The sequence below is a fragment of the Ranitomeya variabilis genome, chromosome 2, assembly GCF_051348905.1.
Source record: "Ranitomeya variabilis isolate aRanVar5 chromosome 2, aRanVar5.hap1, whole genome shotgun sequence".
Classification (NCBI taxonomy): Eukaryota; Metazoa; Chordata; class Amphibia; order Anura; family Dendrobatidae; genus Ranitomeya; species Ranitomeya variabilis.
This window is the reverse complement of record NC_135233.1, coordinates 353,272,402-353,290,717: the sequence shown is the minus strand read 5'-3', so window position 1 is coordinate 353,290,717 and position 18,316 is coordinate 353,272,402. Positions and strand designations below refer to the sequence as shown.

The 18,316-nt window shown below is 41.6% G+C and overlaps 1 protein-coding gene across 1 annotated transcript in view; it reads left to right on the top strand.

The window, feature by feature from the left end:
* LOC143805874 (cytochrome P450 2F3-like) overlaps positions 1 to 17,931 on the top strand; it is a 32,648-nt gene extending 14,717 nt beyond the window's left edge. Inside the window, exons 4-10 of the mRNA XM_077285613.1 lie at positions 3,878 to 4,027; positions 4,214 to 4,374; positions 6,042 to 6,218; positions 6,408 to 6,549; positions 7,353 to 7,540; positions 14,300 to 14,441; positions 17,612 to 17,931. Of these exons, the coding sequence (XP_077141728.1) occupies positions 3,878 to 4,027; positions 4,214 to 4,374; positions 6,042 to 6,218; positions 6,408 to 6,549; positions 7,353 to 7,540; positions 14,300 to 14,441; positions 17,612 to 17,793 (1,142 nt within the window). The 3' untranslated portion in view covers positions 17,794 to 17,931. The remainder of the gene's footprint in view (positions 1 to 3,877; positions 4,028 to 4,213; positions 4,375 to 6,041; positions 6,219 to 6,407; positions 6,550 to 7,352; positions 7,541 to 14,299; positions 14,442 to 17,611) is intronic.
* The last annotated feature ends 385 nt before the right edge of the window (positions 17,932 to 18,316 follow it).

Below are 18,316 nucleotides of genomic sequence, written 5' to 3'. Positions count from 1 at the left end.
AGGACCCAACTACTACTTCACCTGGGTTTGATTCCCACTAAGACACATCAAACACTGGTCTTTTTAATGGTTGTGGCAGCCCACCTCCTTTATGACCACACTATTGGTTACTCTGCTAATAAACATCTAAGTAGTCTTTTTCAAGAAACTGCAAGTATTAATAGATATACTGTATAGACAGTCTATAGGATGCGAATGGGCGTCACACAATTCACTCTCCTTGTACAGTCAGACAACGCCCGTAATACTGGACTTTATGTTCTGATGTATGTTTTGTAATGGTATGGTATGTTCCAGGAGATACAGACAAGAGCTTGTTAGCTTGGGTACATCAACGCCTTTCATGGTAACTGCTGGCTATGCTCCCAGGCAAAATTACATAATAATAATAATTCTGATCTAAGCCTTTTATTATGTGACCGATCTGTGACCCGCAGCTTCACAATACTAGATTAGTGCTTATGACTAAGTCCGTACCAATAGAAATACATGATGTTGTGTTCTTACCATTATTCAGACATGAACACTTCACGGTCCTCAAAACAAAATGTGCCCCATTCTCTATGGATAAAAATGATCTGCACAGTAAATATTGTGAAAAGAGCTTAGATTATTAATTGGATCCATTACATTATGTAATGCATAAAACTCTTGGCCCAGACATTGTCTACTGGCTCACATGATTTGGCACAAGTATCTGGAATTAAAACGGTGTTTGCAAATCTCTGTAGAGATGTGAGTGCTTTGTAAATTACGTAAAAAGCAAAGTGACCTTGTAAATTCTTGACTTCACATTTTGTAATGATTCTGAGTGGCTTCATTATGGTCCAGTGCTGCATTCACTATTCTCAAGGCTCCAGAGTTGGTATCTCCCAGAATTCTTTACTGGCTCAATGGTCACAGAGAACTTGGTGATTTGTAGTAAAAAAAAAGTGTCATCTTCACCAGGCATTGGCAGTAGGTACTGGTGTAGGAAAAATAACTATTCCGTTGACTTACTGGAGCTCATTTAACACCTTCCTGTCTTGGCTAATTTTTAACTTTACTTGTTTATTCTTTTCTCCTCTTTTTCATGATCCATACTTTTTTTTTATTTTTCTGTCCGTATGGAGGCTTGTTTTTTTTTTGTAGGACAAGTTGTAATTTGAATTACACCAATCATTTTTTCATGTTCTAAAAATCACAATTGAGATGAAATGGTGAAAAAAAGTAATTCCACCATAGTCTTTTGTGGATTGTTTTTTACAGCGTTCATTGTGCAGTAAAAATGAAATAGCAAGATGATTCGGAGTTTTGCTTTTATTTTTTATGCTTTATTACTTTATTAGTCCCCTTAAATCTTTTATCTGATCCCATACCCTCTCATTTGATTCCTTATTCTTTCATACAACTATATTGTAATATGTAGCTAAAATTACAGTCTCTTATGAAGCCCAGCTCATGGAGTCTCCTATGAAACCCAGCCCATGGAGTCTCTTATGAAACCCAGCCCATGGAGTCTCCTATAAAACCCTGCCCAATGGAGTCTCTTATGAAACCCAGCCTATTGAGTCTTCTATGAAACCCAGCCCATGCAGTCTCCTATGAAACCCAGCCCATGGAGTCTCCTATGAAGCCCAGCCCATGGAGTCTCTAATGAAACCCAGCCCAATGGAGTCTCTTATGAAACCCAGCCCATGGAGTCTCCTATAAAACCCAGCCCAATGGAGTCTCTTATGAAACCCAGCCCATGGAGTCTTCTATGAAACCCAGCCCATGGAGTCTCCTATGAAACCCAGGCCATGGAGCCTCTTATGAAGACCAGCCCATGGAGACTCCTATGAAAGCCAGCCCATGGAGTCTCTTATGAAGCCCAGTCCATGGAGTCTCCTATGAAACCCAGCCCATGGAGTCTCCTATGAAGCTCAGCCCATAGAGTCTCCTATGAAACCCAGCCCATGGAGTTTCCTATGAAACCCAGCCCATGGAGTCTCCTATGAAACCTAGCCCATAGAGTCTCCTATGAAACCCATCCTATGGAGTCTCCTATGAAGCTCAGCCACAAGAGTATCAACAAGGCAACCACATGGGCTTTCAACAGTCCACCATGGCAGCCAATCTGTGCCAAAAAATCACAAAACAGGGAAGTGTGATGGGTGGTATTTATATCCATTTACTGCTAATATCTGTTAGGGGTCGAGTTCCCGCCTCTGCACAGGGGGAATCTCGGGCCATCTCCACTCTACCATTCTTCTCCTGCCGCAGTGGAGCCTGCTCAGCGGAGACGTCGGTCCCAGCATCTTTCTCAGTCTGACTCTGTGCAAAGGGTTACTTCTGCTTTTCTAGCTTCTGCCATTGAAGCCAGTGCTGGGCAGCGGTGAGCAGATGCTTTTTGGACTATGTCCTGCTTTTCCCCTTCTGAGCATGCCCAGGGTAAGATCTCTCATTGGAGATCGAGGGTCACATGCTTAGATACTGCAGCAAAACCCATTGGTTCTCCAGGAAGGTCCTGAAGTTGCTCAGGCCTTGTGGCAGCCTCTGATTGGTCCTTCTAGGAACGTCCTGTACTTGCTGCAGCTATAAAAGGTTTGCATGGCCGCACAGCCATGCGCTAGTATCAAATCTAAGTTATGTGCTTTGCGCCAGTGTGGTTAGGTTACGTGTATATGTGTTCAGGGACCCGGCTGAAATAAGCCCCTAGAATACCGGTTCCTCCAGTGAGGAGATTGTATGATTGCCTCTTTGATTGCGTAACCACAAACTGCTATCTGCTCTGCAGTTGCTGTGTACTCCTATGAGTTTAACAGGACACAGTGCTTTCTTTAGGCGACCCTGTGAAGTAACAGAGTTCACTTCTACCGCCATATAGGGCCGCCATTTGCCAGCAGCAGGTTCTTTCCTGCACGGTGGACCCCGGGCTGCAAACGCACCAAATAACATCTCTCTATTTATTCGGTGTGTTCCTCCAGCCCTAGCAATATCAATCCACTTCCAGAGCTACAAGCAGCTAATCAAAGCGGGTCACAATATTTATTTTCTACCCTTACCATAAGGTTAGACAACCCCGTTAAGAATTACGTAGTATGGTTGCATCAAAAATTAGACTCTTACAAAAACAGCATGATTATAACATCACAGGTGGGTCCAATATGGTAACAGTACACTTTGCTTGTCAGGGCTCAGTGGACTCCAATTTAATCTCCTTACATACCTATCAGTGAATGCCTGACTACTGTTTAAAAAAATAATTGAGCCTCAGAACCAGAAAGTGCGGTGCCCTGGAATTATTAGATAAGGGACCCAAAGTTATCTAAAAAATGACCGAAGCTAATAAATTTCATGCATTGCAATTAATGGTGGATTATTGAAAACATGGAAGAGATAAGTTTTGTTGACCTACTGGAAACCAAGCTGCCCATTATACTCTTCTTGCGTAAGATTCCTGTCTGTAGGAGATCTATAGCATCATTCCTGGCACTGGGCTGCTACAAGAATTTAATGTACCCACATTTACTTGAATTAAGCTGTACCCTAAGTTTCTAAAGGTCCAATGGATCACAGATGGATCAGGCAACTTTGTAACATAAAGTTTAAGATGACTGTATAGTTGGACCAATGACTCGATGTATTTATTCACAAGAAATCCTTTTCCATTTTTTGTAGTTTTTCATAGAATCTTTCTGACAATATTGCCACAGTTATTAAATGCTCTTGAAAACGAGTGTTAATCGTGAATCTGTAGACTCAAAATAAAAGCATCAAAAGCCTTACTGTAGTTTGAGTTCAGGCTATTACACCCAGATCCATAATATGCATGCAAAAATTATAGCCATCTGAATGAGTGCTTAATGTTACAAGTCCAACCTTCACTGTGTATGCCTATTTTCTTCTAACTCAGGGATAGCATTTTCCAATGGAGAGAAGTGGAAGGAGCTCAGGCGTTTTGCATTGGTCACCCTTCGAAATTTTGGAATGGGAAAGAGGAGTGTAGAAGAGAGAATTCAAGAGGAAGCGCAATTCATGTTGGAAGAGTTCAGGAACACAAAGCGTAAGGGCCAGCAAATTCAAAAATGTTACATGTTTTATAAATTTATATACTGATTCTTTTCCAAAAAGGTGTAAGACTTTTTGTTTCTTTTGCAGAAGAGGATACTGAAAAACCATTAACTACAATTGATTTCCAAGCTGTTTTCTCAATAAAAACTGGTCTTTATTAACTTTGTTTACTTTGTAGAAAAAGCCTTTGATCCAACTTTCTTCTTGAGTCGAGCTGTTTCCAATGTCATCTGCTCAATCGTCTTCGGTAATCGGTTGGAATATGAAGACAAGAGGTTCCTGTCACTTCTTCAACTCATCAATGAGAATTTTCAAATCGTAAGCTCTGGTTGGGGAACGGTAAGTGGAAAAAATTGAATTTTGTGTTCTACTTCACCTTATCTGTGTACCTACTATGGAGGCTAAAAACATGACAGCTACGTGGTCGTGTGAGGTTGTGGGTGGTAAAAGAGGCAGTGCTTAGTGTGCTACTGTCATTAAGGCCAAAGGGCATTTGGGTTTTCAGTTATACATATGTCTCTTAAAATCCAAACACATTTTTGAGTCATTTTTAGGAAAAGTATTTATGAACTGCACTCTGTTTTATTAGTAATCATCTATAGTTCATGGTCATCACGAAAACTTACATAAGAGGTCTGTAACTCATTTAAATTAAAGGAATTGAGACCTTGACAACCTATCCTTGGGAGAGGTCATCAACAGCAGATTGTCAGTATAAAGCACCAAGTACCCCCATCAATATGCTGATAGCCGATGCCATCGCCTCCTAAAATACACAATACATGCAATAAAAATTCCATATAGCCATGGATTGTGTATTAACCATTCTTGGGTACTTGAGAACGACCACTACAAAGAATAAAGAGCAGTCCTGGCTCCATTCACTGTGTACTTTCAGTGGAAACAGTACCGACCTGATATTCAAGTCCTTTAATTTTACATGTGTTCCCATCTATGCCTTAAAAAATTTCAAAACATTGTATATCCATCCATTCCAAGTTGCATAAATCAAAGCCACATACAAAATCATGGCTTTATGGAGTAGGACTGGAAGGTTGGCCAACCTAGAAGATTACAGTGAAGAAAGGTGACATTAGGAATAACCTCCTTGGTTTTATTATTTAGCAGCTCCCCAAGCCCAAGTAGATAGAGTCAATTAGCAATATGATGAGTCTGAAATGGCTGTATTCTGGAAGGATTTTTATGGCCCACAAAATTAAGGATTAGTATCACACTCGCTGGTGGTGCACGGGGAGGGAAACCATGTGTGGGTGCCGTCAATGATTGTTACAATTAGCATTCAAAGTGATGAGTTGACCTTCTAATTGAAGGTGATTATCTAATTTTTTCTCTTCCATTTATATGATGTTGAGTGGTGCGGTTGGTTTTCCACATGTTGTTATATGGTCCGATGCATTGATATAGTGGGACAATAGGTGAGTGTATGTAATGTACTGAAGCGGGGTTACTAGTATGAAGCTAAATCTCCCTTTCCCACTTATTCTCCCATGCATCAAATCAACTTTAACCATTTACCAACTTTAATTTGGAATACTACTGTTTTGTAATTACATGCTTACATTTATATCTACAGCTATGTTTAACCTTTGTTATTCATAAATATTATACTTCTCTACCATGAGATAGGTGATTCATGTGGGACGCAGTAGTCTAACGCAGTAGTGTTCCTTCAGTTTTTCTTGCATTTTATCTTCTTGATTTTGCTATACTTCAAATATTTAATAAATTTTGAATAAACATTTGCTTTCATATTATCTGGAGGGTTTTTTTGCATTGTTTTTTCCTGTGGGGTTACCCCTATGGGATTATGTTGTCTTGCTAATTATGCTGTGCATTTCCACCGTACACTAATGGATTGGATTTAAGGATTCTTGTTCATATAAAACCAAGCCTTGATGATACAACAGAAAATTCACTTTCATTATTACCATGTATAGAAATAATAGTTGTGTGAAAACATTAACTCTTACTTTCATCTTGAACAGTTTTATAACATTTTCCCTGGCATCATGAATCATCTGCCAGGACCTCACCATCGCATTTGCAAAAATTTAGAAAAACTTAAAAATTTTGTGCTGGAGAATGTGATAGATCATCAGAAAACATTTCAGCCTGATTGTCCACGTGATTTCATAGACTGTTTCCTTATCAAAATGCAAAAGGTAAGTAAATAGATCAGACACTCAATAAATAGTCACAATGAGAGATTCAATGTGCTTTTTTTATCTTTGTCTTTTTTTTATAATTTCTTTGGTCTATAAATTCTTTTGGCAGACTCAATGTGCTTTTTTTCATCTTTGTCCTTTTTTTAATAATTTCTTTGGCCTATACATTTTTTTGGCTTATTTTAGGAGAACGGAAACCCTACAAGCAGCTTCAACACGAATAGCCTTTTAATGACTACTCTAAACTTGTTCTTTGGAGGAACAGAAACTGTTAGCACTACTTTAAGATATGGGATCCTTATTCTGATGAAACACCCAGATATCACAGGTAAGTATCCTCTGTTGTATAATAAGTTTACTATTGTCTGAAAACTCTGCTATCTGAACCAAACAAAAGTCCCATTCTTATAGCATTAATGTGAGTTCTCGCTCCCAAAATAATTGCTTTGTAGGAAACTATATTGTTATTAATTAACATAAATATCATCTATAGCTCTTATGATACCTATGTATTTCCATGTTAATGGGTTACAAAAAACTTTTTATTGCCTGACGCTGTATAGTCATTCTCCAGTCATATTCTTGCACTTTCCACTCTCCACACTTTAAATTTCTTTTTCTTCTATCCCTCACCCAGGCAGGATCTTCTCTTCCCCTCTCCACTGGGTATAAAGTACCACCCCAATAGCATGATAGCATGACCCCTTTATGTAAGACAAATGATGTGTGGACATACCCTCGTCATTCTCCTACATCTACTTGAATAGTTTCCTGCACATGCGCATGACCTTTTTCAGTAAAGTCTATGGAGACAGCTAAGCCAAGCCTATCAGACAAACAGACCTGGTGGTGGAGTCAGCATACTCAGCTAGACATCAAATGAAATAGCCACTTGTCATATAAGTAGTAATTGCAAAGTATCAATCAAAAATCCAATAGTGGAGACATCCTTGAATCTACTTATCTGGCTCAAGGGCCTCCACAGATGCTAAGACCTGGAGGCATCGGAATACCCTTTAGCTACACTCTTGACCAATCATCCACCATTTCATAATTAGACAAGTTAGATCTAGTATCACTTTAGATATATTGATGCTTAGAATTCAAATGAATTATTTTGTGTCCAACCAGAGAAAGTTCACCAAGAGATAGACAAAGTGATTGGAAGAAACCGTTGCCCAACAGTGGAGGACAGAAGTAAGATGCCATACACTGATGCTGTGATCCATGAGATACAACGTTTTGCCAGTATAATTCCATTGAGTCTACCACATTGTGTCATACGGGATACCCAGTTCAGAGGTTATTATATGCCTAAGGTGAGAAGTAAAGCACATTAGAATCCTTCACATAACCACTGTCTATGTGTTAGAATCTGTAACAGGTCTTACCATGAGCCATTTATAATGTTGATGTCTTATTTGGCAGAGGACCTTTTGAGCCAAGGTCCAGGTGCAACTGCAACCACTGAAACCCCAATAGCTAATCCAATACCATATGTCCAATTTGACCATATAGGTATACAGTAAGTTGTAATTCTTGATTCTAGATGGTATTGAGAATACATATAGGGTCATAACTCACATGGAAGTAAAGAAAAAACATTTTCAATCACAAACAAATTTAAAGGCTAAGTATGTGACATATGTTTGAATGGGTAAAGTGTAGAAAAAAGTTACAATAATAGACAGGGCTCAAATAAATCCTATGCAGCTGATGGGACACATCTAACAACAACAAAGGAAAATGAACCGTTGCTTATCTCCAGAGAAAACAAATGATTTGACAAATTGAATCTATATCATCAGTGACCAGTCCGGAGAACAGTGTGTTGTGTTGGCCAATCCTACCAGAATTGGTGTTTTCCAAAAATTGTATCTATTTTGAATGACTTATTATGTCCAATTAAAGGAGTTTCTAAACTTAGGATATTGATGATTTATTCTTTGGATTGGTCATCAAGATCTGATATGTGGTGGTTTCACATCCAGAACCCCAAGCGATCATCTGGTAGCCAGATTGTCACGACTCACAAGGGTTGATTCAGCGGACGGCACAACAAACACCAACAACGGGATTGGAAAAAGGGGAGGAAGGCCCTAATAGTATGGAATGAGGGATGGGGCACCTCTAACCTCAACATATGCCTATCCCTAAGATCCCCTAATGCCCTATGTGGGTCTTTTTCCCCGCTGCCGTCACGTGCCTGTTCCATAGCTGTCACCTCCCTAAACCCTGGCTAGTGCACTTGCCAGCAAGGACAATAGCCTCACCACTTCAGATAGTGTAAACATAGGGAATAGTGACAAGCATGAGACAGACAAGATAAATAAACAAGCAACTTAGCTCCAGGCTCTGCTGCCAAGCTCCCCACTGCAGAGGATATGGAAATAGGACCCCAAACTCCACAGAAGTGGCAGATTCAGAGCTGACACCACAGGTTTGCAAATCCAACGCTGGTCTACATAGAAAACTCTATCACCAACAATCAGTTGATGCATCAGGTAACTCTTTAAAGGACGGTGGGAGTGGTCACCACTCACATCACCTAACCAGCAGCATAGAAGCTGTCAGCAAGGAAACTGATATTAACCTTTGCTGGCCAAAAGTAAAAACCACGTTTATATTAAAGCAGAACCAGAGCTGTCATGACTCCAAAAATGAGTCATAACACAGATTCTTTTTAAATAGTACTGAGCTGCAGGTTTTGATAATGGACACTACGCAGTGTACAAAGATGTGATTTTGTGATTTAACTATTCAGGTCAGTATTATGCATTTGCAGTATTTGTAAGCCAAAACTAGGAGAACAACATGAATTGAGTATAGTAAAATAGAGAGTTAGTCAGGGCAGGAGTCAAGTAACCCACACGTTGCACTCCCTTTTATCCATGTGCTTTATTTCTATCCTCCTGTGTTCCCTTGCCATCCACATTCACCCCCATCCCCCTCCATCACAAATCATACACATCAGCCCCTCTATACTTCCCTCTCCCATGTACTTCTCACCTTCCTTAAAAACCTCAGCCCATCTTGCCCAAACACATTGCACAAAAAACTTCTTACAATTCCAATATCTACTTGCTCTTTATCCTCTTACTCCTTCTGATTTCGGGGGATATCTCCCCCAACCCAGGTCCACCATCCCCCAACCTCAACCAATATCCTACCTCGTATCAAAACCACACTAATCTTTTTAATATTACTTGCACTCCTTCATATCCTTCTTTTAATTGTGCCCTCCGGAATCCACAGTCTGTATGTAACAAACTTCCTTTTCTGCACATTTACTTTCTGAACAACTCTCTGAATCTGTTGGCCCTCACTGAAGCCTGGATTCAGGATTCTAACACTGTCTCCCCTGCTGCCACATCCCATGGTGGCTTACAATTCTCCCATTTCTCGAGACCCACAAACAGACCTGGTGGTGGAGTCGGCATACTCCTGTCCCCACAATGCACCTTCCAAGTCATCCCCCTAGTTCCATCCTCTCATTACCTTCTTTTGAGGTCCACACCATAGGCTCTTCCATCCCCTCTCCCTCAGAGTAGCGGTCATATATCGGCCCCCAGGTTCACCCATCCAGTTCCTTGACCACTTCTCAGCCTGGCTGCCGCACTTCATGTCCTCAGAACTCCCAACCCTTATCCTGGGAGACTTCTACATCCCCATAAACAGCCCCACTTCCACATCTGCACTCCAGCTTCAATCACTAACCACTTCTCTCGGCCTCTCACAGCTCTCAACCTCTGAAACACACAAAGACGGTAACACCCTTGACCTGGTCTTCGCCCGACTCTGCTCAATCTCCTACCTAGATAATTCACCACTTAACCTCTCTGACCACAACAATCTCTCCTTCGCGATCACAATCCCTTGCCCACCCCAGCACACTCCTACCTACCAAGCCATTAACTCTCATACACTTTCAGACTCCCTACACTCATCACTGTCCCCAATCTCCTCTTTTTCCCGTCCTGATCTGGCTGTACACTACTACAATGACACGCTCAGAAGCACTCTGGACCAAGTAGCACCCCTCACCCTCAGAGCCTCCAAGCACATAGTAAAACAGCCCTGGCTCACATCACAAACTGGGCTTCTCCAGCGATGATCTAGAAGTGCTGAAAGCTTATGGAGGAAAACTCGCACACCAGAAGACTTCATCCACTACAAATTTATGCTAAGAACCTATAACTCTGCCCTTCACATTGCCAAACAGACTTACTACACCACGTTGATCTCCTCACTATCCAACAACCCCAAGAAACTTTTTGACATATTTCACTCCCTCCTCAGGCCAAAAACACAAGCCCCTATCACAGACATTTGTGCTGATGACCTGGCCTCCCACTTTATAGATAAAATAGATAAAATCCAACAGGAAATCCGCTCCCAGCCACTAAGTGCTATGACTCCTATCCCTCCCTGAATTTCCCCTGGCTCACTCTCCACATTTGATCCCATCACAGAAGAAGAAGTCTCCAGGCTCCTCTGTTCTTCTTGTCTGACTACATGCACAAACGACCCCATTCCCTCACATCTCCTCCAGCCACTCTCTCCAGTTGTCACAACTCTCCTAACTACAATCTTTAATTTCTCCCTCTACTCGAGCATCATCCCATCCTCCTTCAGACGCTCTATCATTACTCCATTATTAAAGACACCTCCATCCTGCACAAATAACTACAGACCAGTCTCCAACCTCCCCTTCATCTCTAAACTCTTGAAGCGCCTGGTCTACTTCTGCCTTACCTGTTACCTCTCCACTCACTCCCTCCTAGACCCTTCACAGTCCAGCTTCCGCCCCCTACATTCTACAAAAACTGCACTCATCAAAGTGACCAGTGACCTTCTGACAGCAAAGTGTAATGGTGACCACTCTCTGCTCATTCTTCTCAACCTCTCTGCAGTTTTTGATACTGTTGACCACCATCTCCTACTCTCTAGGCTCCAGTCACTAGGCATTAAGGATACTGCTCTCTTCTGATTCTCATCCTATCTTTTTGACTGCTCCTTCAGTGTTTCGTTCATTGGCTCCACTTCATCCCATCTTCCTCTCACTGTCGGGGTACCTCAGGGCTCAGTCCTTGGCCCACTTCTCTTCTCTCTCTACAAGGCCCCATTTGGACAGACTATCAGCAGATTTGACTTCCTGTACCATCTTTATGCTGATGACACACAACTATATACGTCATCCCCTCACCTTACTCCCGTTGTACTACAGAACGCCAGTGACTGTCTTTCCGCAGTCTCTGACATCATGTCCGCCCTCTATCTGTAACTCAACATCTCCAAAGCAGAACTTCTTCTGCTCCTACAGTCTACTAACCTCCCTAAATCTGACATTTCCCTCTCCGTAGGTGGCACGATAATAACACCCCGGCAGAAGGCGAACTGTCTGGGTGTTACGTTTGACACCAATCTCTCCTTCACTTCCCATATACAATCTCTTGTCCACTCGTGCCACTTATACCTAAAAAAATCACTAGAATCCTCTCTTTTCTCACCATGGAAACAACAAAAACCCTCACTGCTGCCCTGATCCACTCCCGACTGGACTACTGTAACGCTCTTTTAATTGGCCTCCCCCTTACGCGACATTCCCCTCTCCAGTCTATCCTTAATGCAGCAGCCAGGGTCATTTACCTGACTAATCGGTAATCAGATGCAGCTGCTCTTTGCCAGTCGTTATATTGACTGCCCATTCATTATAGGATCCAATTCAAAGTACTTGTTCTCACCCACAAAGCTCTTCACAGTGCAGCACCCCGTTACATCTCCTCCCTTATTTCTGTCTATCAGCCTAACTGACCGCTGCGATGTGCAAATGACTTTCAACTAACCTCTGCACTAATCCGTACTTCCCACTCCCATCTCCAAGACTTCTCCCACACTTTGCCAATCCTCTGGAATGCTCTACCCCAAGAAATTACAATTTGCATAGCTTTAGGCACGCCCTCAAAACATATTTGTTCAGAGCAGCCTATCACGTTCCCTAATCAAAGTCGTTTTATGTGTAAAGGCGCGTGTGTAGCCCATTCAATATCTCCATCTGTCCCCCACTCCCTCAAGATGGCTGGACCATCATTATAAATACATCATTGTAAATAATCTACTGTATTTTGTATCTCCCCCATCTCATTGTAGATTGTAAGCTCTCATGAGCAGGGCCGTTTTATTTTGCTTTAATTATTGTATTGTTAACTTTGTTACTTATGCCTTGCATTTGAAAACTGTTAAACTGTAAAGCACTGAGGAATATGTTGGCGCTATATAAATAAAGATTATTATTATTATTATTATTATTAACAGAGATGTGCACCTCTTCTGCATTTCGGTTTGGGCTTGAAAATACAGCAAATAATGGAAATAATATACAGCTCTGGCAAAAATTAAGAGACCACTGCACAGTTTTATAAAATTCAGCTTCTCTACATGTCTGACAGCCATTCCATTCCAGTGTCAGTTGAATTCCAACCAGAGTACACCTCAGTCTACTGAATTTGCTTCTGATTAGGTTATCTTCTGAACCACATCTTATTTAACGAGGGAAAGTATAAAAAAAACACTGCTGTGGTGTTCACAATCCTCTTGCAATAGGACAAGCTGGATGGCAAACAAGTGCTAGTAATATCCAAAAAGTAATAGGAATGAAAAAATAACTTTTAACCATGACAAAGGAGTTGAAAAGAAAAGTCTTGAGGGAGGAAAAGAAGGGCTCAATTCTGGCTTTACTAGCAGAGTGACACAATGAGCATCATGTTGCCTCTATCCTTAAAATTTCTAAGATGTCAGTCCGTTACAACATGGTCAAGCAGCAGAATTAGGGACAACAAAGCTACAGACCAGCAGAGGGTGAAAACGACTCTCCACTGACCGGGATGACCGTCATCTTATTCGAATGTCACTCAGCAACTGGAGGATGACATCAAATGACCTACAAAATGAATGGCAAATGGCAGCTGGGGTGAAATTTACGGCAAGAACAGTTCGTAACAGGCTCCTAGAGGCAGGACTCAAGTCACGTAAAGCTAGAAGAAAGCCTTTCATCAATGAGAAGCAAAGGAGAGCCAGGCTGAAATTTGCAAAAGACCATATGGATTGGACCATAGAGGACTGGAGTAAGGTAATCTTCTCTGATGAGTCTAACTTTCAGCTTTGCCCAACACCTGGTCATCTAATGTTTAGATGGAGACCTGGAGAGGCGTACAAGCCACAGTGTCTTGCACCCACTGTGAAATTTGGTGGCAGATCGGTGATGATCTGGGGATGCTTCAGCAAGGCTGGAATTCGGCAGGTTGTTCTTTGCGAAGGACGTATAACTCAAGCCGCATACAAGGTTATCCTGGAAAAACAGTTGATTACTTCTGCTCAGGCAATATTACCCAACTCTGAGGATTGCTTTTTCAAGCAGGACAATGCGCCATGCCACACAGCTAGGTCTATCAAGGTGTGGATGAAGGACCACCCCATCAAATCCCTGTAATGGCCAGCCCAATCTCCAGACCTGGACCCCATTGAAAACCTCTGGAATGTAATCAAGAGGAAGATGGATAGTCACAAGCCATCAAACAAAGAAGAACTGCTTACATTTTTGTACCAGGAGTAGCATAAAGTCACCCAAAAGCAGTGTGAAAGACTGGTAGAAATCATGCTAAGACACATGAAAGCTGTGATTAAAACTCATGGTTATTCCACAAAATATTGATTTCTGAACTCTTCCTGAGTTAAACCATTAGTATTATTGTTTCTAAATGATTATGAACTTGTTTTTTTTTTTGCATCATTTGAGGTCTGCAAGCAATGCATTTTTTTGTTGTTTTGACCATTTCTCATTTTCAGAAAATAAATACAAAATGTATTGCTTGGAACGTCGTAGACATGCTGTCAGTAGTTTATAGAATAAAAGAACAATTTACATTTTACTCAAAAATATATCTATATAAAGAGAAAAATCAGACAAACTGAAACTTTTGCAGTGGTCTCTTAATTTTTGCAGAAGCTGTATAAGGATCATTAAAAATAATGCAATCAAGAATATATAGTAATGCATATTATATGTGACTGACTTCCAGGGCACAAATGTGATCCCAGTCCTCACCTCAGTCCACAATGACCCTGAGAAGTTCAAGGAACCAGAAATGTTCAACCCAGAAAATTTCTTGGATGAAAATAATCGGTTCAAGAGTAATGAGGCTTTTATGCCTTTTTCTACAGGTACAGTACCGTAATAATGAGATTACATGAGTGTGTACTGTGTATAATTACTGACTCATAGATCCAATGAAAAAAAAATCCAAAGGTAAAATTCAGGAATATATAATGCACTGTTTTTTTTTAACAAGCATTGACCTGGTTTCCTTTATCTACATGATGCACTAGCTGTTTGCGTCCTGCATTGTCCCATCATTTTCTGTATTGCCCCCATTAGACTTTGAAAATTGTGTCTAATTGTATCTCGTACAACTCTCTCTGAAACCAGCATTAAAAAGCAACCATAAGGTTTCTCCATTCAACACCAGTGCTACCTTTTTTCTATACATTAAATTTGCTGCAGACAAACGTGTCCTTTCCTCCTCCACAGCATTTGACTTCCTAAGTGCTTGCTCACACGTTCGTTATCATGGCCGAATGCTATCTGATGCTTTATTAGATAGCACTCAGCCCAACGTTTTACTATGGGGCAGTGCAGATCTGCTTTTGTTTTCTCCTGCCGATTTGGCATGAGAAAACAATTGTAACATGCTAGGAGTGGCTCCAATATTTGGATCATGCATACCAATACAAGTCTGTGGGTGCATGTGAGTGCAGTTCGACTTTTGTGGACAAAGACAATGGAGAAGATGGAGAAATTAGGTACTCCGTCTTCTCCGCACGCTTGATGCTAGAGAATCGGATCACACTAAGGCCACTTTCACACTTCCGTCGGCAAGGGTCCGTCGCAATGCGTCGGGCCGACGTACCGACGGACGTTGTGAAAGTTTTGCATGACGTGGGCAGCGGATGCAGTTTTTCAACGCATCTGCTGCCCATTCTGCAGTCCGGGGAGGAGGGGGCGGAGTTTCGGCCACGCATGCGCGGTCAAAAATGGCGGACGCTACGGACAAAAAAACATTCACTTGAACGTTTTTTCGTGCCGACGGTCTGCCAAAACACGACGGATCCATCGCGCAACGGACGCGATTTGTGGCCATCCGTCATGATCCGTCACTAATACAAGTCTATGGGCAAAAAACGCATCCTGCGAGCACATTTGCAGGATCCGTTTTTTGCCCAAAACGACGGATTGCGACGGATGCCAAATGACGGAAGTGTGAAAGAGGCCTTAGGTGACACTTAGCTCAATCTCCAACAGAGTTTGTTAAGAGTGTTATTAGCATAAGCGGCCCAATTCTCTTAAAGGTCCTGTGATCCAGGCAAAATCAGAAGACTGGCACGTTTGCAATTAACTCTGCTTGCCCAGGGCAATGGAACTAATTGTCTCTTATGTGTGTCCTGGTTTTCTAATTTATGCCCCTGATAGCAGATTTGCAAAATGGCTTGGATGACGAAGGAGAAAAAATCCATATCAATAAAAACACAGAAGGACTCCTTTAGCAGGCTTTACTTCTCGTTCTGAGCATGCTCTTCAATGATCCCTAGTAGTCTCTTACCTAAAATGTTAATAACCCCAATTCTTTAGGAATATTGATCAACCACAAAAATAAAACAAAAGATGAACAAAGTCCAGCGGTATCCGTGGGAATAGTTTTCATTAAAAAATAGCTTTTATTTGGCCATATAAAAAAAAAAATCAACCATTATAAATAAAACATCACAGCAAAATACACATTATGCAGCTTTTGTGACCAACGCAACGCGGTTCGACACGGTCTTAATCTTGACCAAAACTGTTCCCACGGATACCGCTGGAATTTGTTCATCTTTTGGATTGCTCTGAGTACTCACTTCTATCCGTGCTGGATCTGGATGGTGGAACATAGACTACATGGGTGAGCTGACAATTTTTTCTACATTTTGTCTTATAATTATAAAACCACCAGCAGGTGAGGTAATTAACATTATTAACCCATGACAATGGCACGGGTGGGATATATTGCATCCTCAAGTTGACGAGTTAGAGGTACGAAAAATGGTCAAGTGTCGGAATTAGTGTTGAGCGATACCTTCCGATATCAAAAAGTATTGGTATCGGATTGGATCGGCCGATATCCAATAAATATCAGATATCACCGATACCGATACCCGATACCAATGCAAGTCATTGAGACTAAAATATCGGAATGTAAATAAGCCCTTTCTGTTCTTCTACATCCTGTTCCGGAGGGGGGAAGAGTGTGGCCGGTGCGTGGGCGGACACAGTGCGTGTCTGTGTGTGCGGGCGGGGTCTGTGAGGGCCTGCTGGGGATCTGTATGTGCCTTCCGGGGCTCTGTGCGTGCCTGCTGGGGCTCTGTGTGGGCTGCCGGGGCTCTGTGCGTCATGCTGGGGCTCTGTGCGGCGTGCCGGGGCTCTGTGCGGGGATCTGTGTGGCATGTCGGGGCTCTGTGCGGGCTGCCGGGGGTCTGTGTGTGTGTGCAGGCATCGTCCGATGGGACTACAAGTCCCATCGGACGATGCCTGCAACAGTGACAGTGATTGACACATTAGCCAATGATGGGACAGTAGTAGTCCCATCATCCGGCTAATGTGTTGAATGTAAAAAAAAAAACATACATACTGCATACATACTACATACATACATACATAATACGTACATACTACATACATACATACATACTACATACATACATACTACATACATACATACTACATACATACTACATACATATATACATACTACATACATACATACTACATACATACTACATACATACGTACTACATACTGTACTAAATACATACTACATACTACATACATGCATACAACACACTACCCGGATGTTCAGTGGTCAAGTATACAGTGGTCCAGGAAAGGACAATCGGTGTATCAGCAAGAGGATCATGGACGCCCAAGCCACTGTAGAAACAATTGCGAAAAATATCCTCCTCACTATCATAGATAGTTGTCAGCTCACATAGCACATTACAGCTTTGTGCATATTGGACTAAATAGACACAGAATGGTTAGACTGCCCATACTGACCCCTGCCTATAATGCAAAGCTCCTAGAATGAGCACATGAGCATCAGAAATGAGGAATGGAGCAGAGGAAGGTAGCCTTATCTGGTTGGAACTACCAATGATGAAGCCTCTTTCCCGGGTTGCCATTCATTTCAACGGTGAGAACGGTCTGGAAAAAAATATCTAAAAACAGTCTACATGTAATATGCAAAGAAAACTGTTCCTTTACTTTTATGTTAGTGACCCCATCTGTTTTTATTCTTCAGGTAAACGTATCTGCTTGGGGGAAGGTTTGGCCCGAATGGAGACTTTCATATTTTTTACTACTTTTCTGCAAAATTTCACTTTCAAGCCCACGGTGCATCCCGATGAGATTGACCTGACCCCATCACTCAGCGGCGTTGGCAATGTGCCCCCTATTTACCAGCTCAGAGCAGTACCTCGCTAGGCTGCTTAGTAAACAGCAATTCACGTGTAATTCATTTGTGTAGAACATGGATTCGATGCCAACCAGTAGAGAGCAGCATTGTCATTTATATTGGTGGATATCAAGCAGCTCTCATATATGTTTAATAAAACAATGCAAAAAACCCTTCCACCTTAGTAAACAGAATATGCAGTAACATGTCATAAATTTATGGAGATACTATGTACACTATCGAAAAACACTGCTCTTTCTTTTGCAATGTCACGTGATTCACCGGTATAGTGATGCAGCTGTGGCAGATAGCCATTGTTTTTAATTTAATTGGGGTCCTGAATTGGATATATAGGGGTTGTTAAGTAGTGCAAAACCCGTATCAAGGGGTTAAAGCCTTACAAATGTTCAGGATCATTTTAAAAAGATAAAATAAGGTGCGTTCACTGGCTCCAATCCCTGTAGATCCAGCACTGGTCACTCCAGTCATTTGTGTAAAAAAATGTGCAAAGATGTAGATATAGCCCTTGAAGTGAATGTATAAAGCGTAGGG